This window comes from Anomalospiza imberbis, chromosome 9 (genome assembly GCF_031753505.1).
Source record: "Anomalospiza imberbis isolate Cuckoo-Finch-1a 21T00152 chromosome 9, ASM3175350v1, whole genome shotgun sequence".
NCBI lineage: Eukaryota > Metazoa > Chordata > Aves > Passeriformes > Viduidae > Anomalospiza > Anomalospiza imberbis.
This window is the reverse complement of record NC_089689.1, coordinates 10,718,606-10,736,628: the sequence shown is the minus strand read 5'-3', so window position 1 is coordinate 10,736,628 and position 18,023 is coordinate 10,718,606. Positions and strand designations below refer to the sequence as shown.

The following is an 18,023-nucleotide window of genomic DNA, read 5'->3' as shown; positions in this document are numbered from 1 at the left end:
ACAATTAGTAGCATCTTGTGTATTTTTAGTGCTATATCAGGGGGAGTTCTGAACAACCAAATATCAGGAAATTCATGAAAACTTAAGCAAGTAACATTATTTGTTTTCTTCAGTTGGATGATTTTAAAATGGTTAATATTTGATAGCAAAATGATAAATATTTTAATAGAGTATATTGCAGTCAGTTAGGAATAGATCAAAAAGATACAAAGTAAGCTCCACTAGATAAACTTTTATTAGGTACATGAAATAGAACATAAAGCTTGATAGCAATTACTACTTAATCTATTCACATTTGGAAACGTATTGAAGGGGAAACTTATAACTCAGTTGTTATGAATTATTAAATGTTCATTTGAGCAGTGATGAGCAGGACTTCTTTTCCTCTGAAAAATCTGTCACACTTTCCTTTTAAGCCTGCTCAGTGGCCATAGATTCTGTGTAATTTGCCTGCTCACTGCCTTTTTATGAGGACAGAATAAAGAGATCAATAGCAGCACAGACACACCCAGATGGGGCATTTTTATGAAGGGGCCTTAAAAGGACCATTTAGAAGTAAGTAATCTCCATCCTAAACTGCAGATAAAAATTACTGACCTGAGGCAAATAAAGATAGCCAAGGTTTCCTATCTTGGCACTGATGCAACTGATGGCATTGCTGGCACCAGCATGTGCTGATTATCAAGGCTTTAGTAGTTGTTCTAATTTCTTTTACACATGTGCAGACACAACAGTATGGAAACCAAAGTTTCCTTTAGAAGGTGCTGATGGGTTTTAACTTGCAAAATGCTGACAGCCTCCACTAACAGAAGTTAAGTTCCCACTGTGGTATTAAAGTTAAAAAAATGCCTTTTAATTACACATTAATAAATGGATGCCATGGAAGTAGGTATACTATGATTTTGTCCACCTGTAATTTTAAATTTTAAAATACTAGCTTGCACTTTTGATGAATTTCAGAGTTACTTTAGGTACAGGGGCACACCTGATGTTAAGGTGTGTTTCTGCTCTGAAATTAAACATGCTGAATAGATGTAATCCTGAAGTAATCAGCTTTTCTAATGTCAGATTTGTACTTCTACAGAGCTGAGTATTGTAGTATCTAACAGCTAAGGAATTCGAGACTTTTTTACTTACTACTATTTCACATACTTGTTCAAAATATTTTGGATGTCTTGATTAACTGACAGTGTTTGTTATGAGTAATCTGTAGAGGTGGGGTTGAAAAAATTCAGACTGAAGGTTTTAAGGAAATTCAGACAAACTAAGGGAGTTATTATTTAGTAACAATAAATTGAGTACTTCAGGAAAAAAATTCTGAATATAATCAAGACCTTTCAAGATGTGAGCTCTTAGCTAAAACACTTAACAGAAGTGCCTTTTTTACATTTCCCAGTTCCCATTTCACCCTATTTTTGGACCATTTTACCTGGCTCATTTTAGAGGTGGCCTTCAAAACCTTTCACTCCTGTGAGTCATGTGTTTATCTTCATGCTTGCATGCTTGTAGGCAATGGAACACCTCACAACAGAAACTAAAGCTGTTCTGAGCTGGACCAGTGCCCTCTGTGTGACAGTTGCAGGCTGTATGAGCTTCAGGCAGCAGAGGCATCCAACTGCTGGAAGGTGCAGCTTACAGATTTTCTCAGCCAAAGAACTCATCCCTATCTTCGTATTTAATTGGTCTCAGTGAGTCTTTCAGCCATTAATTTGCTTAATAACTTCTTCAGACATCATAATTTTGTTATCCAAATGTTCTGGGCACAAGCTCACAACACCACCACCACCACCACTACTACTACTACTACTAATAATAACACTTTGTTTAACTGGTTGGTTGTTCCTTCCTGGTTCTTCAGAGGAAGAATAAATGAAAAAACAATTCCAATTCACCTTTTCCATAACATCTGTGATTTTAAAGACGTATATTTTATTTTCCATCAAGCAGTGTTCAAGAGATGGGCACATCATAAAGCTATATAGTGACATTGTGGTATTTCCACTTCATTCTTTTTCCTGTCTTGAAAAATTCAATTATCTATTTGCCTTTCTGACTGATGAAGAGCATTAAGTCAAAATTTTCAATAAAACACCCTGAACTACTATTAGTGTGCCTTTTCTAAATGGTAAAGTCAAGTATCTGTTACTCTTGAACACTTAATTTCTGTCACCCACACATTAGAAATTCTTCTGAAGGCCTTTATAGCCACAATACCTTTGTAGTCTAAGCAAATGTATTACACCATGCTTCACTCACTTTTCTAGCAGATTTCTATATGTAAGTCCTCATAAGACTGATTAGTAGTTCCTGACATCTATTCTTAGCCTGCTTCTTATTATTCAAGCTATAATTATTCCATAAAGAAAAAAAAATTAAAAGAAAAGGAAAAAAAAAAGATCCTTGCTGAGGCATCTTGGAAAATACTTTTTGTAGAGTAAGATACATTGTTAACCTGATCTTTTGCATCTATATGCTTGCTGAGTTCCTTAAAAAATCTTTTACTAGGTTTGTACATCATTATTTCTCTCTTTCATACTCATCATGTTCACTCATCTGTTAATTCTGTTCTTCATCACGTTTTCCATTAACTTGCCTGCTGCAGAAGTTCTAATTGCCAGTCTCTAGTTCCTCGCCATCTCCTTGAAAATCTTTAGAAAAATCACACCTGCCACAGGTCTTTCTTTGTAGTTAATCAAGCCCATCCTGACAATCAGAAAAATTAAATTTGAAAAATCATAAGTAGCAGTGAAAATGTTGTTTCTGCATTTTTTAAAAAATTCTTGGACCAGTAATATTTACTTCTGGTGACTTGATGCAACAGACTCCCATTTTTAAATAATGGTTTGGATAAACTTTCAGACACACCTCCAGAAAATGCCCCCATCACCACAGGCAGGGGTCTGGTTTCTTCCCAAAGCTCATAGTTAATAGATTTTTCCCTTCTGTACCTTACAAAGCATTTATTTGCCCTACAGCCTTCCTAGAAGGCCTGGCTTCTCCTATGTTTAGAAAAAAAAAAATTAATGGCTAATTTTTATGACTTTACTAAATTGCTCAATCATTTCTGGCCTACCTTGGTGCTTTAACCTGTTCTTACAGCTCAGTTGTGAGAATGTGTACTCTTTTCTTTTTTCCTTCATTTCATCACAACTGCACCATTTTTCTTTACCCTTTGTAAATGTATTTTCTTAACAAGTATTTTTTATCTGCTGCTAATTATGTAATTTTTATAAGAATCCTTTTAAATAGGTTTGTTGGGGTTTTTTTATACTCGCTTTACTCGGCATCTCAAATACAACCAGCTCACCAAATCACCTGCAAACATTCTGCCCCTTTAGCTTTTCCTTGCATTTCTCTCTAATAAGTGTCTGCATGATCATCTTCTTCCTGATCCATACACCTGAGACATGGACCAGCCCTTCCAGCTATTTCAAATTCCTCTTCAGGTTAAGCATGCAAGGAAAGATTTTGACAAGGAACATGGGTATGATAAAATCAGGAGCAAAAGCTTGATCTCATAAATGTCAGTCCAGCTTTTTGTCAGATCTTTGACTACCACCTTTTATAACACAAATTCACTGTGAAAGAGAATAGAGCCTTACAGGATTTGCAGTATAAATTTAGATTTACAGTATAAATTTATAAATTCATAGCCCATACAAAAGTACCATGATGTTCAGTAAAACATTAACAGCACTGCTGTTTCAATTTCTCCCAACTCTGCACAATTTTGAGATATAGTTTTGTTGATTATGGCCTGTCCTTCTCTAATGTTGGACTATAGTAAATGGTAAAATAATTTAAAAAGCATTTTGGTAGAAGCCAAGCTCCTTATAATTACCTTGGCTTCTAAAGATAATAATTAAATTGTTAATAAAATTGTTACCTGTAATCATCAGGTGAGAAGAGAAGTGACAGTGCTGGAAGTTTAAAGATGTTACAGAGAAGAGGCAAGAGTTTGATCGTAATTCAGTTGTTGGCAATTACTTTCTATAGAAGACTACTTGTATCTGAAATCAACTTGAAATAATTACATTAAAGGACTTTATTCATTAATATCACTGATGTCAATAGGCAGCTGAGATTCAGGATGATTAAAGTGTTATACCCAAAATTATGTTGTATTTTTATAACTACATCTTGGAGAAGTACTTCTTGATATGCTTTTTTCTTCTTGCCAATGACATGTCTGCCTTTTCGTTCAGATGGGCATGGAAAGCCATGTAGTAATAACTGCACTGATGCCACTGGCTGAATCTAGAGCCAATATTTTGATTTGCACTTGTCTGTAGATCAATTTACCCACTTTATGCCCTTTCTAGAGACTGAGTGGAACAGTTTTCCAAATTTTTCACACTTTTTAGACATTTATCTGTATTTTCCAGATTTACAAATCTCTCTGAGGATAACCCAAATCATTGTTCCAGCTCATGGAACCAGTATCCAACACTAGCCCCTGTTCTTACTCTCTTTCCTACTTATATTTTAAACCTTTTCCAATAGACCCAAGGATCTATTCTTGCCCTTCAAAATGGGTGTTCTGTTAATGAGATGCTGCACCACTGAGCTCTGAATGGTACACATATTTTAAATGGGAATTCAACTTGCTTTTTAAGCCAAAGTATCCTTGAAATAGGACTCTTACCTTGAAGAATTTAGGATTTCATTTCCAACGAGTGTGAACAGTTTCATCATATTTGGTGTTCCTTTAAAGAGCTGAAGCTGCATTTTGATCATGAGGCAATAAGCAGTGACTAGCATCTAAGGCAGACAAGTTAGACAAGTTACTCTCACAAAATTCAAAAACCTAACTTGCTTCCTACTGATTTCAGGAACAGGAGAATCCCACAATGAGATTTAAACTGGGGCTTGCTAGTGCAAGGAAATTCATCTTGAGGGCAAGCATAGCATCCTTAAATCAGCTCCATTATGTTGACATTATGCAGCAAAGCACAGCTCTCTGCAAGGAGGCTCCCACTCTCAGAAAGAGCATCCTATTCCACATATCTTCGAGACATATTACAACAGCATACTGCAACAAAAACATTTCAAAAATTGAGCTGGATGCTTTGAAATGCTTCCAGTTACCTCTGCACACGTGCCCTTTGGTACACAACTGGAGAGAAATATGAAAGGTGGCATGTACACTGCATAACTTCTGCAAAGGTATGAAAATTTGGGTCGAGATTTACACCACCTGTCAAAATAAAGCCATATACTGCAATAATTTTTCTGCAATGACCTGAGAGCTTTGCTAGTTCATGCTAAACCATTACTGATTTAAAACAAAGTGCAAAGAGACTTAGAGAAGTGTACTCCAGTTATATCTTTTATTCAGTGGCAACATGACAACTTAGTGATGATGCTGCAGCCCACGCTGCACTGCACCATTAGAAGGACCCTGAGTGTTTTGCAAATACAAAACACTGAGCCAGCTAAGATGTGCTGAGCACCTCCCTCACCTACTCCTACCCACCCTGGCTTTAGCCCAAACCCCTCTCCAGAACTGTTCCAGTTCCAACTACTTCCCTTTAGCACTTCTCCTGCTGTTTTAGCTAAACAGCTACTCATTCCATAGCTGCTGGCAGTCTTCAGAAAACCAGCATCCCACTCGGATCTGCCATGCTGCCACTTCAGAAATGCTGTCTCACAGCACAAAATCTTTGCCTTTCACACTCCTGTCATACCCTCACTACACTCTGGGGCCATGTTTGAAACCTGAGCAGGCACTGTGCTGGCTGGCCATGCTTGCAAGCCCTGCTTGCCTTGAGGCTCCATGGAGCAGGAGGAGCTCCACTGCTGTTTACCCCCAATGCTGATCCCTCACAAGGCTCCAGGCCTACAAAAATTCATCCTTCCTGGAAATGAGAGCCTTTCCTTGCCCCCCACTAGCACATGCAGCCAGCAGCACAGGCATGTTGCAAATATCCTCTTGCCATTGGAGTCAATGTCAAGGAGTACAGAGTTCTCAGGGAGCTGGGATCTGATCAGCCAGATTTCCGTTGCCATCACTGCCAAGGCTGCTGGAAGAGAAGGACAAACGTGATAGGAGCTGTGGGAGCTCATATGTACTGTAGAGGGTTCTCTGGGGCAGATGACAGGACTGGACCAAATGAAATAAATTTGCCAGCAAATACAGATTAATCATCATCCCAGTTCTGTTGTGAAGAAATTTGTCTCCTTTTTCACTGAGAGTTCTAAAAGAAATAAGAGTCAGATATTATGTTTTAAAACTGCATTCTAAAAGTACATTTCCATAAAAATTGAGTGTTTCTTGTGTGACCCTTCCTTTCCCAAACCAGAGGTTTGTGACATTACTATAAACACAGCCTCTCAGAAGCAGAAGAAAATGACCATGGTCTTGGTTTCTCAGTCTTAAGTGCAGATGGAAGACTTTTTAAGTAACACAACTACTTCTTTCCATCATTAGATTTAAAGCCATTGATAAAATATTTCTTTAGAAATATCTAACACACTATCTACAGTAATTTATTAGATGACAATTAATGGAGATATCCTTGGTATTTTTCAACTCTGGCATGACTTGACAAATTAAAAATTGGAGAAAATAATTTTAAACAAAATAAGGAAAGTACTTTGATGTGAAATTGCATTTGGCAGTTCTCTATTCCTCAAGGATCCCAGGTTATTTCAGTCTTCATTAATAATTAAATTTTAACACCTTTGTGCATCACAATTGATAAGCAGAAATATAAGTACGTTAATCAGCATGTCAAAAGTAATGCTAGAACCATATAAAGCTCACAGGGAAACAGCTCTCACTCATGAAAATAAAACTCTGGTCTTTTTAGTATCATGAATTATCTTAACACTTTGTCACAGAAAGCAATAGCAACATCCATGGTTAGAGACATTATCTTTAGTTTGTATGCTGATAGAAAGAACTTTTCAGACATTATCCCAAACAAACCATGCCATGTACTCTCTAAGACAGGTCTATGTTTATTCAGATCTTTTTCTACATTATAGCAAAACTTTAAAGTTGATTAAATAAGACTAATATAATTCTGTTACCATTGCAACAAATTATTAGTGGTAGCCTGCATATTGATATTGTGAAAAATCTGTAGGTTGCCTGTATGGCTGCTTCAGCTCTATTGGCTGGTGTGTGATAATGAACATCTTTCATACATTTTTGTTGAACTGTGTGATAAGCCAGTTTTTTAAATGCTTTCAGAAAAAAAAAACACTGGCTAAAACTATGACACTGGTTACACCTGCAAAACACTGCAGAAAAACTGGTGTGCCTGAAGAAGAATGTGTTGGAAAGAGAGGATCTGTTATCTGGGGTTTCCCATCTAATGGTTGCTCTGTCATGAAGATAAATGCACAATGATAACCCAATGCAAGTCTGTGTGCAGCAATAAATATCGTTGATAAAAACTAGCATGAAGCAACTAATAGCTTTAATTATTTGATACATTAATTTATTCATTCCTATTTCTGCAGAGTGCTGCATGCCAGCTGTTTGAATCATCTTATTGATGAAAAGAGTAGAAAAGTAAAGCATTGCACCAATTAAAATCCCTCTCACAAGAGAGCATGTTATCATCTGGTATATCTCAGACAGGAATTAGGATATAAAAATCTACCTGTTGAGGTTTTTTTAATTTTAATGTAATACAAAAATAAATAACAACAGGTAATATTTTTATAGGTCAGATGAAGCAGAGTGTATAAAAGATTTGAAAATCTTTACTGTGTACCTTATGTATGAATATGAAGCAGCTGAAGTTCTGATAGGTGAGATTAGGAGATACAATACATGACATTGGTATTTGAGATTGTTAGAGTATTTAATCATCTTATGCAATCACATATGACAACTGGACAAGACTGCATAGTCCTTTTTTGAACTACATAGTTTAGAAACCTTTTTAAAACTGACTGTCAGCAAACTCCCCTGGAAACAATAATCAACTCTGCAATTGCATTTATCTAATCAGCAGTGCAATTTAGTAAATACAGCAGGAATTCATAGGACCTGCATCATTCCCCCCTTATGTTTGCACAGGCAACTCATTGGACTTTCCTTGGCATCAACTCCCCCACTGTTCACTAGCACTGAGAAGTTCTACTCTGAATAGCTTTGATACCTATAGGGAAGTGTTTTTATCCCCATTCTAAAGCTGGCTCAGCAAAAGCACTCTGCAGCATTTCATCCACACTCAAAACAATAAATCAATGTAGATTGATTCAGAAAGATCTCCTGATTCACAGCATTGTTATTTGAACAAAAAACCCCATCCCTCACTTCATACATGTTGTAGAAATTCTGCAAATGTTTTACCTTTGCCTTTGCATTGTAACTACTGTTCACATAAATTCAGAGCGCTCATCTCCTGAGAGATTCTACACCATTAACTTTGCACACTGGTGTTTTGGTCTCCTGTAGGAGAACACTGTCCTGATATCTTAAACTTTTCTTTTGGCAAATGCACACAGAAGGAATATATAATGACATGTAAATACAAACTTGGCTTTACCTTTCCTTGTGGTCACTGTAAATAGCTGGTAAGTCACACTTCCATGTAGTTACATACCCGTCCCTTAATACCTTTGATAATTACTACAGTGCAGTTAAAGACTGTTGGTGTTTCCATTACAAATGCTGGTTTATGCAGTTTAGAAGTTGATCATAACATATATTTCCAGTAGGTTTTCTACCAACTGTTCAAAAGCTCCCATGCAATTAGCTTTCAGCCAAAGTAGTGGAGAAGAATGTTTGCAACTTTCAAATTATTTTAGATCACAACTTTAGAATAGCAGTAATTATTAACAGAAGCCATCAACAACACATTCTGTCACTTTCTTTTACCCCTTCCTTAACAAAATTTAGGAAAATACTTATTAGAATTATTCTAATCCCCTAAATCATTGGGAAGTATTTTCAGTTGTGACTGTCTTGCCTGGTTCTGCTGCCAAATAAAGTAACAAGCGTTTGGGGTTATTTCATGGATTTTCAAAGTCTTCACTGTAGTGGGAAGAATACCCAAACTATTTTCTCTGTACCCAAACTAGTTTCTCCGAAACTTTTTTTTCTGTAGCAGAGACAAATTCTTTGTATTCTTCTGTGTCCATAACATTATTCCAAATCAAACACTTTAGCAGCCAAGGATGCAGGAACATTCAACTTTTTATATAATTCATAATCATGTATTTGAATTGCTGACCTTTGCATGATCCTGCTTTGGTTTGTTTTCCAGACTTTCTCCTGTGGTTTTGTGCTCTATAAAAGCAATACTTGTTGCAGGTCTGTTTCATAATTGGGAAAATCAAGTTCCAAGAAAATCCTGTTGTTGGACATGAAGCAGAAAATGCTGCTGTGCAGGCAAGGTCACCCTGCCAGCCCTTTGGATAGGACTGAAGTGGCCATAGATGTCTCAGGAGCAGCAGCAGCTGGGTGTTCCCCAAAGTGCCATCGAGCCAGGAGCAGCACAGGAGGGGTGAGGACAGCAGGACAGGGAGCTTCCCAGCACACAGTCCCCCAGGCCAGGGGAGCAGAGCAGCTCCAGTGGCAGCTGCAGAGCTCAGCTGGAGCAGGGAAGCCGTGCCTCAGATGGGAAGCTGGACCAGGCAGAGGCGGCCAGCAGAGCAGGGCCCAAGAACCCCTGGCAGCACTGCTCCCCAGCTAAAGCTCCCAGAGCTCCTGGACACGCCTGCCAGCTCCATGTACATGTCTGAAGTGCCTTCTGGAAAGCTTATGGCAGTAGCTGCTCGTATTTAGGGAATCAAATCCCATCCCCCAATTCATTGGGCCTTTTGGTGACTTCATCTTTTGCATCTCAGCAAAATCAGTTTTACTGATTGTGGTTACATCTAAACCCTGACCTTGCTGTTGGCAATAGGAAAAAAAAAAAAAAAAAAAAAAAAAAAAAAACCCAAAAAACTCTGGAGTTATAACTGCTTCTTTTCCTCGTTAAGGGAAGAGAAGACAGGTCATGTAAGAATGTTCATTTTTCTCCAGGCAGACAGAAATAATGGCACTGTAGCTTACAGCTTTGTAAGTGAAATATGAATGATAGAGGCATGTAGTCCCTTCTGAGCAACTAAAGCTGGTATATAGTTTATTGCTCTCCTGAGATTACCCTAAAGTATGATCAGGGTCATACCAATTCAGTGGTGCTCCTTCATAAGCAAAGCAACAAAAAGAATAGGGAGATTTTTCTTCCCCCCACGTTGGGAATCATCCTCTTTTGTACAAGTATGAAATTGGAACCATCAAAATCAGAAAACCAAAAGGTTAAATCATTCGTTTCCTGAAACCAAGGAAGACTGAAAGGTATTAGTTCAACTATAATTATTCGATAACTAAATCTGGATTTGTTTTCATCCATTTTAATACACAATCATGTGTAGTTTCTACCAAAGCTACTATGGCTATCATATATGAGTATCAATTCCAAAATTCAGTTCTCCTTTGCGTCCTTTTGACAGGTTAGATATATTTATTCCCATATTAAACCCGAGGATTTTAGATTAAGAATAGAGATGAAAAATGAGAAAGCACAGACACAACCTGTGAAAAACAGTAACTTTCTACCTCTGCTATCCTCATACCATGGTTAAAAACCCCCACATATTCTGTACAGGATTTTGCACTTTCAGTGGTGAGACATAATCAACTAAGCTTACCCATGTGGATGCTAGGATAAATTACTGTCTATTTGCAGGAGAGAGGAATCACCATCCATTCTCTGGCTGTATGCTGGGCAGAACTCTGAGTAATAGCTACATCTTCTTGTAGAAACTCTGAAGACTTCACCTGCAATTTGATTAGAACAGGCTTGGCTTTGAACTGTCTGTTGTGCATAAAACCAAAAATTATATGTAGGCAAACAATCTAAAAGTTCTACTGGAAATTTTCAGTGAACACAGTATCTCCAGTACTCCCCTATTCATTTACTCTCTGATAACTTAATAAAACTGGTTTGATAAAAAAATCAAGTGTCATTTCAATTGTGCTTCTAACAGGCATTTCTAAGACAAGTCAAGATGGAGATGTCTGCCTTTAGAAACTACTCTCACTTGGTCAATGTTTATTTCCTTGTATTGCTGGCAGTATAATTAATCACAACATTGTTTCAACTTTGCACCAGAAATCTTTGTATTAATGTTTGTCATTTTGTGACCATAATTTTGACACAGTAAGATATGCTTTAGGCTTGTACTTCTCTGCAGTGATTTATTTTGTCTTAGCTTAAGAATGTGCTTTGGTAGATAAGTGCAAACCAGTTTTATTTTCATGCTATCAAAGCATCTACCATGTCTTGATAGTATCCTAAGATAGTTTTACTACGACAGCAAATGTTGAATTAGTGTCACTTCCAAACAAAGAAATTATTATGAATATCTCATTTATAAGAACAGTAGCTGTTTTTCATATCAGGTATGTTTGTGGATTCAAAGCACTGAAGAAGTCTGATCAACACTGACATATATTCACAGTAGTAAAACATTTTAAAGCCATTTGGCAGTAATGTAAATGGTAACAATAAATTAAATTCTAAACATTAGAATAAAATAAGTAAAATGAGTACTTCTAATTGGAAGACAGGCAGGAGAAGAAATCTCAGTGATAAAGCCTTCAACTCAGTTATTACTCACAGGTTATTCAAATGAGTAAGATACTTAAGCTATAACAACTTGAAGTATTGTCATCTGCTGTGCAACACGAACAGTAACAGCAGTAGCTGTAACCTTTCAGGAGAAGCCTAACTACTCTTTTCCCCATGCCCTTATATCCTCTTACCTGACATCTATGCTATATGGGTGAGATCTCATGAGTCAGTGGAATGCCACACAGAGATCTTCAACACACAGCAAGTATATATTGTATTTTCAGGATTTTTTCCCCAAATACTGAAGATACTCATTGCTGACTCTGGCAATTTGAAATATTTTGCTTGCGGTCACTTATGTTCAAGCAGAACACTTATGTTCAACTGGAACATGCAACTGGAAAGAATTTCACACCTTTGCATTTGAATGAGACTAAGTCTTTTGCATTCCCCAATTCCATTTCTGCCTATTTGACAAATTGTGGGTAAAATATTGCTAATACTGTCAAAACTGCAGAGGTTTTCTTGCTATACTTATGTGCAGATGCCCACATTCTTACTAGGCATACATACAAGCTTCAATCACTGCAATTTCTTTTATATTCTGAAATTGTTTTTACCATTTATTGATTAAATGATCACAGATTTAGAGCATCATGCATGTTAGTTACAGGCTCCTCACAGTATTCACAGGAACTAATTCTGCATTTGACAAGAAATCGCTTGTGCTTGGCCTGGATTTACTGTACTTATTTATGCAGTGAGACAAAACCTCCCAATTTTTTAATGGCATTTCAATGTGCTGTTCAGTGTCTATATATAGACAGCCACTGCATATGTTGGAGCTACCTATAAACATCATTTCTGAAAACACGGGTTTCACTATGCTGGGTTTTCACTCACTTATGCACAGACAGAATATTCTGTTAGTATGTGTGCTGAAATCCTCCTCATTCATGAGTTCAAGTAATATTCTTTACTAAATAAGAAGTACCAAGGAAACTAATGCATTAGAGAAAAAAACAGACAAGAATAATTCCTTCAGCCATGAGACCTGCATGCTCTCAAAATTATGAACAATGGATGGAATCCAAGGTCAAAAATTCAGTGGTGCCAGTAACAAAAACCACTAACAAACAGTATGGAAAATTCACTGCAGCAGAAGTCAGGGCAAAGCTTGCATCAGTGCTTTAGAAAAGACAAATATGTTGTGTAATATATTCAGCGCTGTCAACCCAGCAACCTGTCCAGGGACTGTGATGCTCATGATCTGGGAGACAGAAAGGAGGCAAGTGAAGGGATGGTTTTAAAAAGAGAGACAGGGAGAGAGAAGTCTGAAACAAATGATGCCACAAAAGGTGCACACTGAAGGAAAATAGTGATAGAAGCAAACGTAGGAAACACTGTTTGAAATTTAAGCCTTAAGAATTCAAGAAAGGAAGCAGGGACCTCTAATAATTTTTCTGTGACTTTATCATTAATGATCTTTATGTTGTTCCCACAAAGAAAATTTCATCATAAATCCAGATTTTGATGCAGAAAGAGAATACCAACTATCCCAGCTCAAAAAATGTGTCAATAGCCTGTCCCACCTGAACAAGATGTTACTGTAGATAAGCTGTACAAAAATTAAGGTAGTACAAAGAAAGGTAGAAATTTTATTTTTTTCCCTCTTGGATGACCTTTGGGAAAGACAGGAGTGTAGAAGAAACTGTATTTAAGTTCTGTAGGATCTTCTTGTTCTGTCTGGGCAGAAGGCAGACCTAAAGCCCTGGGCATGTGCTCTGCAGCTGCCCAGACACAGCAACAGAAGGTCCTTAAGCCAAGAGCACAAGGTTGTGCCTGAGGTGCCCCTCCAGCCTGAAGAGAGCATCGTCTGCATTTCTTCTTTGTCTCTGTTGCTGCCTCAGAACTAAAATCAGCCAGAGCTGTCCAACTCTTTTCTTTCAAGAAGCTGCAAAGATATTAAAGTTGAGTTTTGGAGAGACTCGGGAATTTTCATGTATTATTCATATTTGAACATTTAAGAGGAATGTAGTAATTTGTCAAACAGCTGCGTTACTCACAATATTTCATTTAATACCCAATATAAATTCTGTGAAACACTAGCAAATCTATGACAGGCTAAGACTATCCCTTGAGCCAGCTCAAAGATGGGTGTTTTTCCCTTGTTTTCCTTTTTTATTCCATTCCCAAATTCATTAACATTACAATTAAAGATCCAGAATAGTTCGTGACATATAGCAAGGCATGTTGCGCCTTCTTTTCTGTCTTCATTGTGAAGTGTTTCAAGGATCCTATAACTGGACCATGTTTAGATTGCAAATTGATGAATTACAAGAATAACTTTAAAACAATTTCCTTTAGTTTACTTGAAATATTTCACTTCATGCAGTAGCACAGATCTGGAGACTGTGCTCAGAAACATCCCTCAAAAAGGTCTGGAAAGCTTTCCAAAACAAATGTGATACCTGTTTTGGTTTTTAAGTGACCAGTTTGGTGTCCTGGCTTCTAATTAAGGAAGATCTGCCAGCAAACCCACAGGTAGCTCAGCCACACAGGTCTTAATAGTCTTCAATGTGATGACTTCATAATTTGGTCTTTTACTTGTGTCACTTCTCCATGTTTCATTCTTTGGTCAGAACTTGGAACCTGATGCCATTCAGATAACTATTAGTCAATATTAAAGTTTATAAAGTAATCCTGACCATACTTTCAGAAAGGTGAAAATGGTATTAAAGTTAGTCAGAATAAAATTAAAACAAAATTGGCAAAAAATAATGGGATTTCATAACATTTCCAGAATTTTTTTATATAACTTCCAGCTCACAATTGCTATCTACATGATACATATATGTGCATACACCTGTGTGCAAGAGAAAGAGATACAAGCACAAAATTAGGAAACCTGTGACAATACAAGATCAACAATTCCAGAATTTTCAGCTGTTTTGCTGAGAAGAATAAAATCTACCTGCATTCCTGTGGGCAAACATTTAAAACATTCATAAAAGAATAATGATGAAGCTTTTGATCCATCCCTTCTTGAAGCACTTCAAAAACTTCCTAATAAGAAAAAGAAGGTTAGATTTAGAAATAACCATCTATAACATTATATCCAGAATTATGCAAATTATATTTTAAAAAAGGAAAGGTATGTATTTCATAATACATTTTTTAAAACACACTTTACTTAATACTTGAGAAAAATTGGATCAATTACTCCAAGAAAAATGTGAAGTGAAACATCTCCTCTGCTGTTTAAGAAGTGGTATTTAATGAACTGTTGACTCCCACTGAGTTTGTCAAGGCAAACAAGGGTCTGTATTGATGGGGCAGATATTTCACAATTTTCACTGCCTGAACTGTAGGAAGCATCCCAGCAATGAGTAGTCTAGAACGTGCAGATCCAGTAGCTGTACCATCAGATAAAAGTACTTTGATTTTGCATATTGAGATGATTAAATATATACAATCTGAATAATAAAGTCAACTTCAAAGATACATAGCCTCAGTTATAAGAGATGTAATGCAAATATTGACTGTATTAAAACACAGTTAATTTTCTCTGCCTGTTACCATGGTGTTTTCTGGGTTGTTAATCTCATCACATTTATTTGGTGGTGACTTACTGTTTCTTACACATTTTTTCTAACGTCTCTGTAGAACATTAAAATTCAGACATAGAATCATCAACGAAATGTGTTGTCGTACCTTACTATTCTTTTTTTTCCATTGCAATTCAGAAACTGGACAACAATATTAAATCCATACCTCTTAATAAAAATCCTTGATTGCTAAAGGAATCGCCAAAAACATTAATGATTTACTGATCCCTCTTAATTGCATCTACAAGTTTCCAACACATTGCATTATTTGGCCCACGTGGATGCCGAACATCAGAAAGCAGTTATTGGAGAGACCTTCTAGGGTGAGAAAATTATTTTTCTGAAGGCAAGCCAGGACAGATAAGATTACCAGTGAGGTTAGTGGTGCACAAAATCCTAGAGATTTATGCAGAACTACACCACTTCAGAACCTGGACTATTTCACTTGTAGTTCTTGTGATATTTGGACTGCTTTTAAAAACAAGTCAGTTAATATTTGCAAAACTGTACTTCTTTGTTGCTACAAAGAAGTAGCAACAAAGAGTAATGTTTATCTTAAACAATAGTGTTTAAGATAAAATTAACAATGCTTTCTCTATTCCAAATTATTTAGAGTATTTTCAGGCTAAGATATACATAAATATCACATGGTGTTGAGTCTGCTTCTTACCCAAATAACTGTTTCCCTAATTCTCTAAGTTAAAATTTTTACTGTTACCTTCTACCTAGATCAAAGTTGCAAGTTCTTTACTAAAACTGCCTTTCTGTGGAAGGCAGAGCTGTAATCCAACACATATCATACTAGTGATATCATCTGAAATAAAACACAGATTGACACATTTAATTAGTATGTTGCTCATACCTCTGCATTTTCACCCATGAAATATTTGAATTGATATTAAGCAATACAAAGTAAAGCTGTCAGCTTTTCAAATACTATATTATGCAGGTATAAAAGTTTTGCCTGTATTATTTTCTCTTAACTCCCTTGTCAAATCTGATTTCTGAAATTATTATCAGGCTCCAATATCTAAGATATCTAAGACAGCTTTAAGATGCCATGTACCAAAGTAGCAAATCTAATTAGGATGAAATATTTCATCTATAATAGAAATAACATTATCTTTTATTTCCAGATGTCTGTACCATATAATCCCTATCCAACAGCTTGCTGAATTTCCTGCCTGTGCTTGCCTTATCTTTTTTGCATATTTTTTTCAGACCATTAATACATGCAGTTCTTGATTCTAAAACCTTGCACTCTCACGCAGATCTTTCTACTTCGTATTACATTTTTTAACCACTGTCCGTGGTTTCCAAAAGCTCTAGATACATTTCCCTTTTCAAATAACACACACCACCTACAGTTCCAGTTCAGTAGTGACTATAAAGATGTAGATATCAGCACAAGGCACGTATTAAAATTCTTATTATTTCAATATTAAATAGTCCTTCATATAAAATTAATCAATACTTTAGTCAGCGGTGTAAAGTGAATTAGATGGTTTTCCAAGAATACAGCCTTAAGGGGGGGAAATCCGAGTATTTGAAAAAGCAGAGCCCCTTTTCGTGTGTCTCAGGAAGAGGAGGGAGGTGCAGCCTCAGTTCTGGTTCTAGTGCATTTCTGCTGAAGACGAACTTACGTTTGCTCTCTCTGTTCTCTGCCCCCTTCCCCTGGTGTCTTGCAGCGAACGTGTGTGACAACGAACTCCTGCACTGCCAGAACGGGGGAACGTGCATCAACAACGTGCGGTGCCAGTGCCCGCCGGCCTACACGGGCATCCTGTGCGAGAAGCTGCGCTGCGAGCGGGAGCCGGGCGGCTGCGGCCGCAGCTCGGCGCGGGGCCGGGCGGCGCCGGGGCCCGGCCTGCTCCTGCTGCTCCTGCTGCTCCTGCTCCTGCTGCCGCTGCTGCCGCTGCTGCCCGCGGCCCGCGCCTGCTGAGGCCGCGCCTCGGCCTCGCACCCGCACTGCGCACGGCCGGGAGCCGCGTGCAAACGGGACAGAACCCCGGCGTTCGCCACTGGAATCCCGACGGGGAAAAGGAGTAAAAATAACCGCGTACAAACTAGGAAGGCCGAACTGAACTAAGCCATATCACTCAGTCACGGACAGGGCTTCGAGTAGAGACTGCTCACCTCTGACTCGAGACACGCTGGCAGCTGCCTGTTGTGTCAAATCAATCAGCTGCGGGACTGACATGGCTTTGACAGCCCCCGGAATGGAAGAGAGCTCCAGCAACATTCGCTACTCCTCTCTGGTGCGCTCCCGTGCCTCCGCCCGGTGTGTGGACTGACCGAACCAAGGCATTCTTTGCTGTCAGTGCATTGTGGGTATAAGGAAATCTGTAAAAGCTGCCATATTGGCCTGCTTCAGTCCCCAAATCCTTTCCAACCTGTGCTTTAGTGAACGTTGCTCTGTAACCCTTGTTGGTTGAAAGATTTCTTTGTCTGATGTTAGTGATGCACATGTGTAACAGCCCCCTCGATAAAACTCAAGCCAGTCATATCCTTGTATACATTAGCAGCACTGCATCAGTAAGATGCTGTGTTCACCTACTGTACAAGAGTGGCTATAGGACAAAAAGTGTATTTATCCTTTTGTATTCAAATGAAGTTATTTTTCTTGAAATAATGTACAATGTAGATTTTTTGTATTATTGCCTATTTGTGTTACCAGACAATTTATTAATGTATTTAATTCTAATCAGGTAAGAGAAAACTATTACTTTTTATTTAGTCCTTTTCTTTTTCCTTTCATTTAATTGTGCAGAGATTTCTCTGTATGGGCAACGTGCTGGCATCAAAGAATATCAGTTTACATATATAACAAGTG

General features: G+C 37.7%; 2 protein-coding genes across 12 annotated transcripts in view; one reads left to right on the top strand and one right to left on the bottom strand.

The window, feature by feature from the left end:
- The window catches only part of NTNG1 (netrin G1), a 143,529-nt gene extending 126,382 nt beyond the window's left edge, over positions 1-17,147 (top strand). For all 9 annotated transcript variants that reach the window (XM_068199671.1, XM_068199668.1, XM_068199667.1 and 6 more), the window contains one exon: positions 16,879-17,147. In XM_068199671.1, the coding sequence (XP_068055772.1) occupies positions 16,879-17,132 (254 nt within the window). In that variant the 3' untranslated portion in view covers positions 17,133-17,147. The remainder of the gene's footprint in view (positions 1-16,878) is intronic.
- The window catches only part of LOC137479290 (potassium/sodium hyperpolarization-activated cyclic nucleotide-gated channel 2-like), a 278,557-nt gene that overhangs the window by 243,377 nt on the left and 17,157 nt on the right, over positions 1-18,023 (bottom strand). The window lies entirely within an intron of this gene.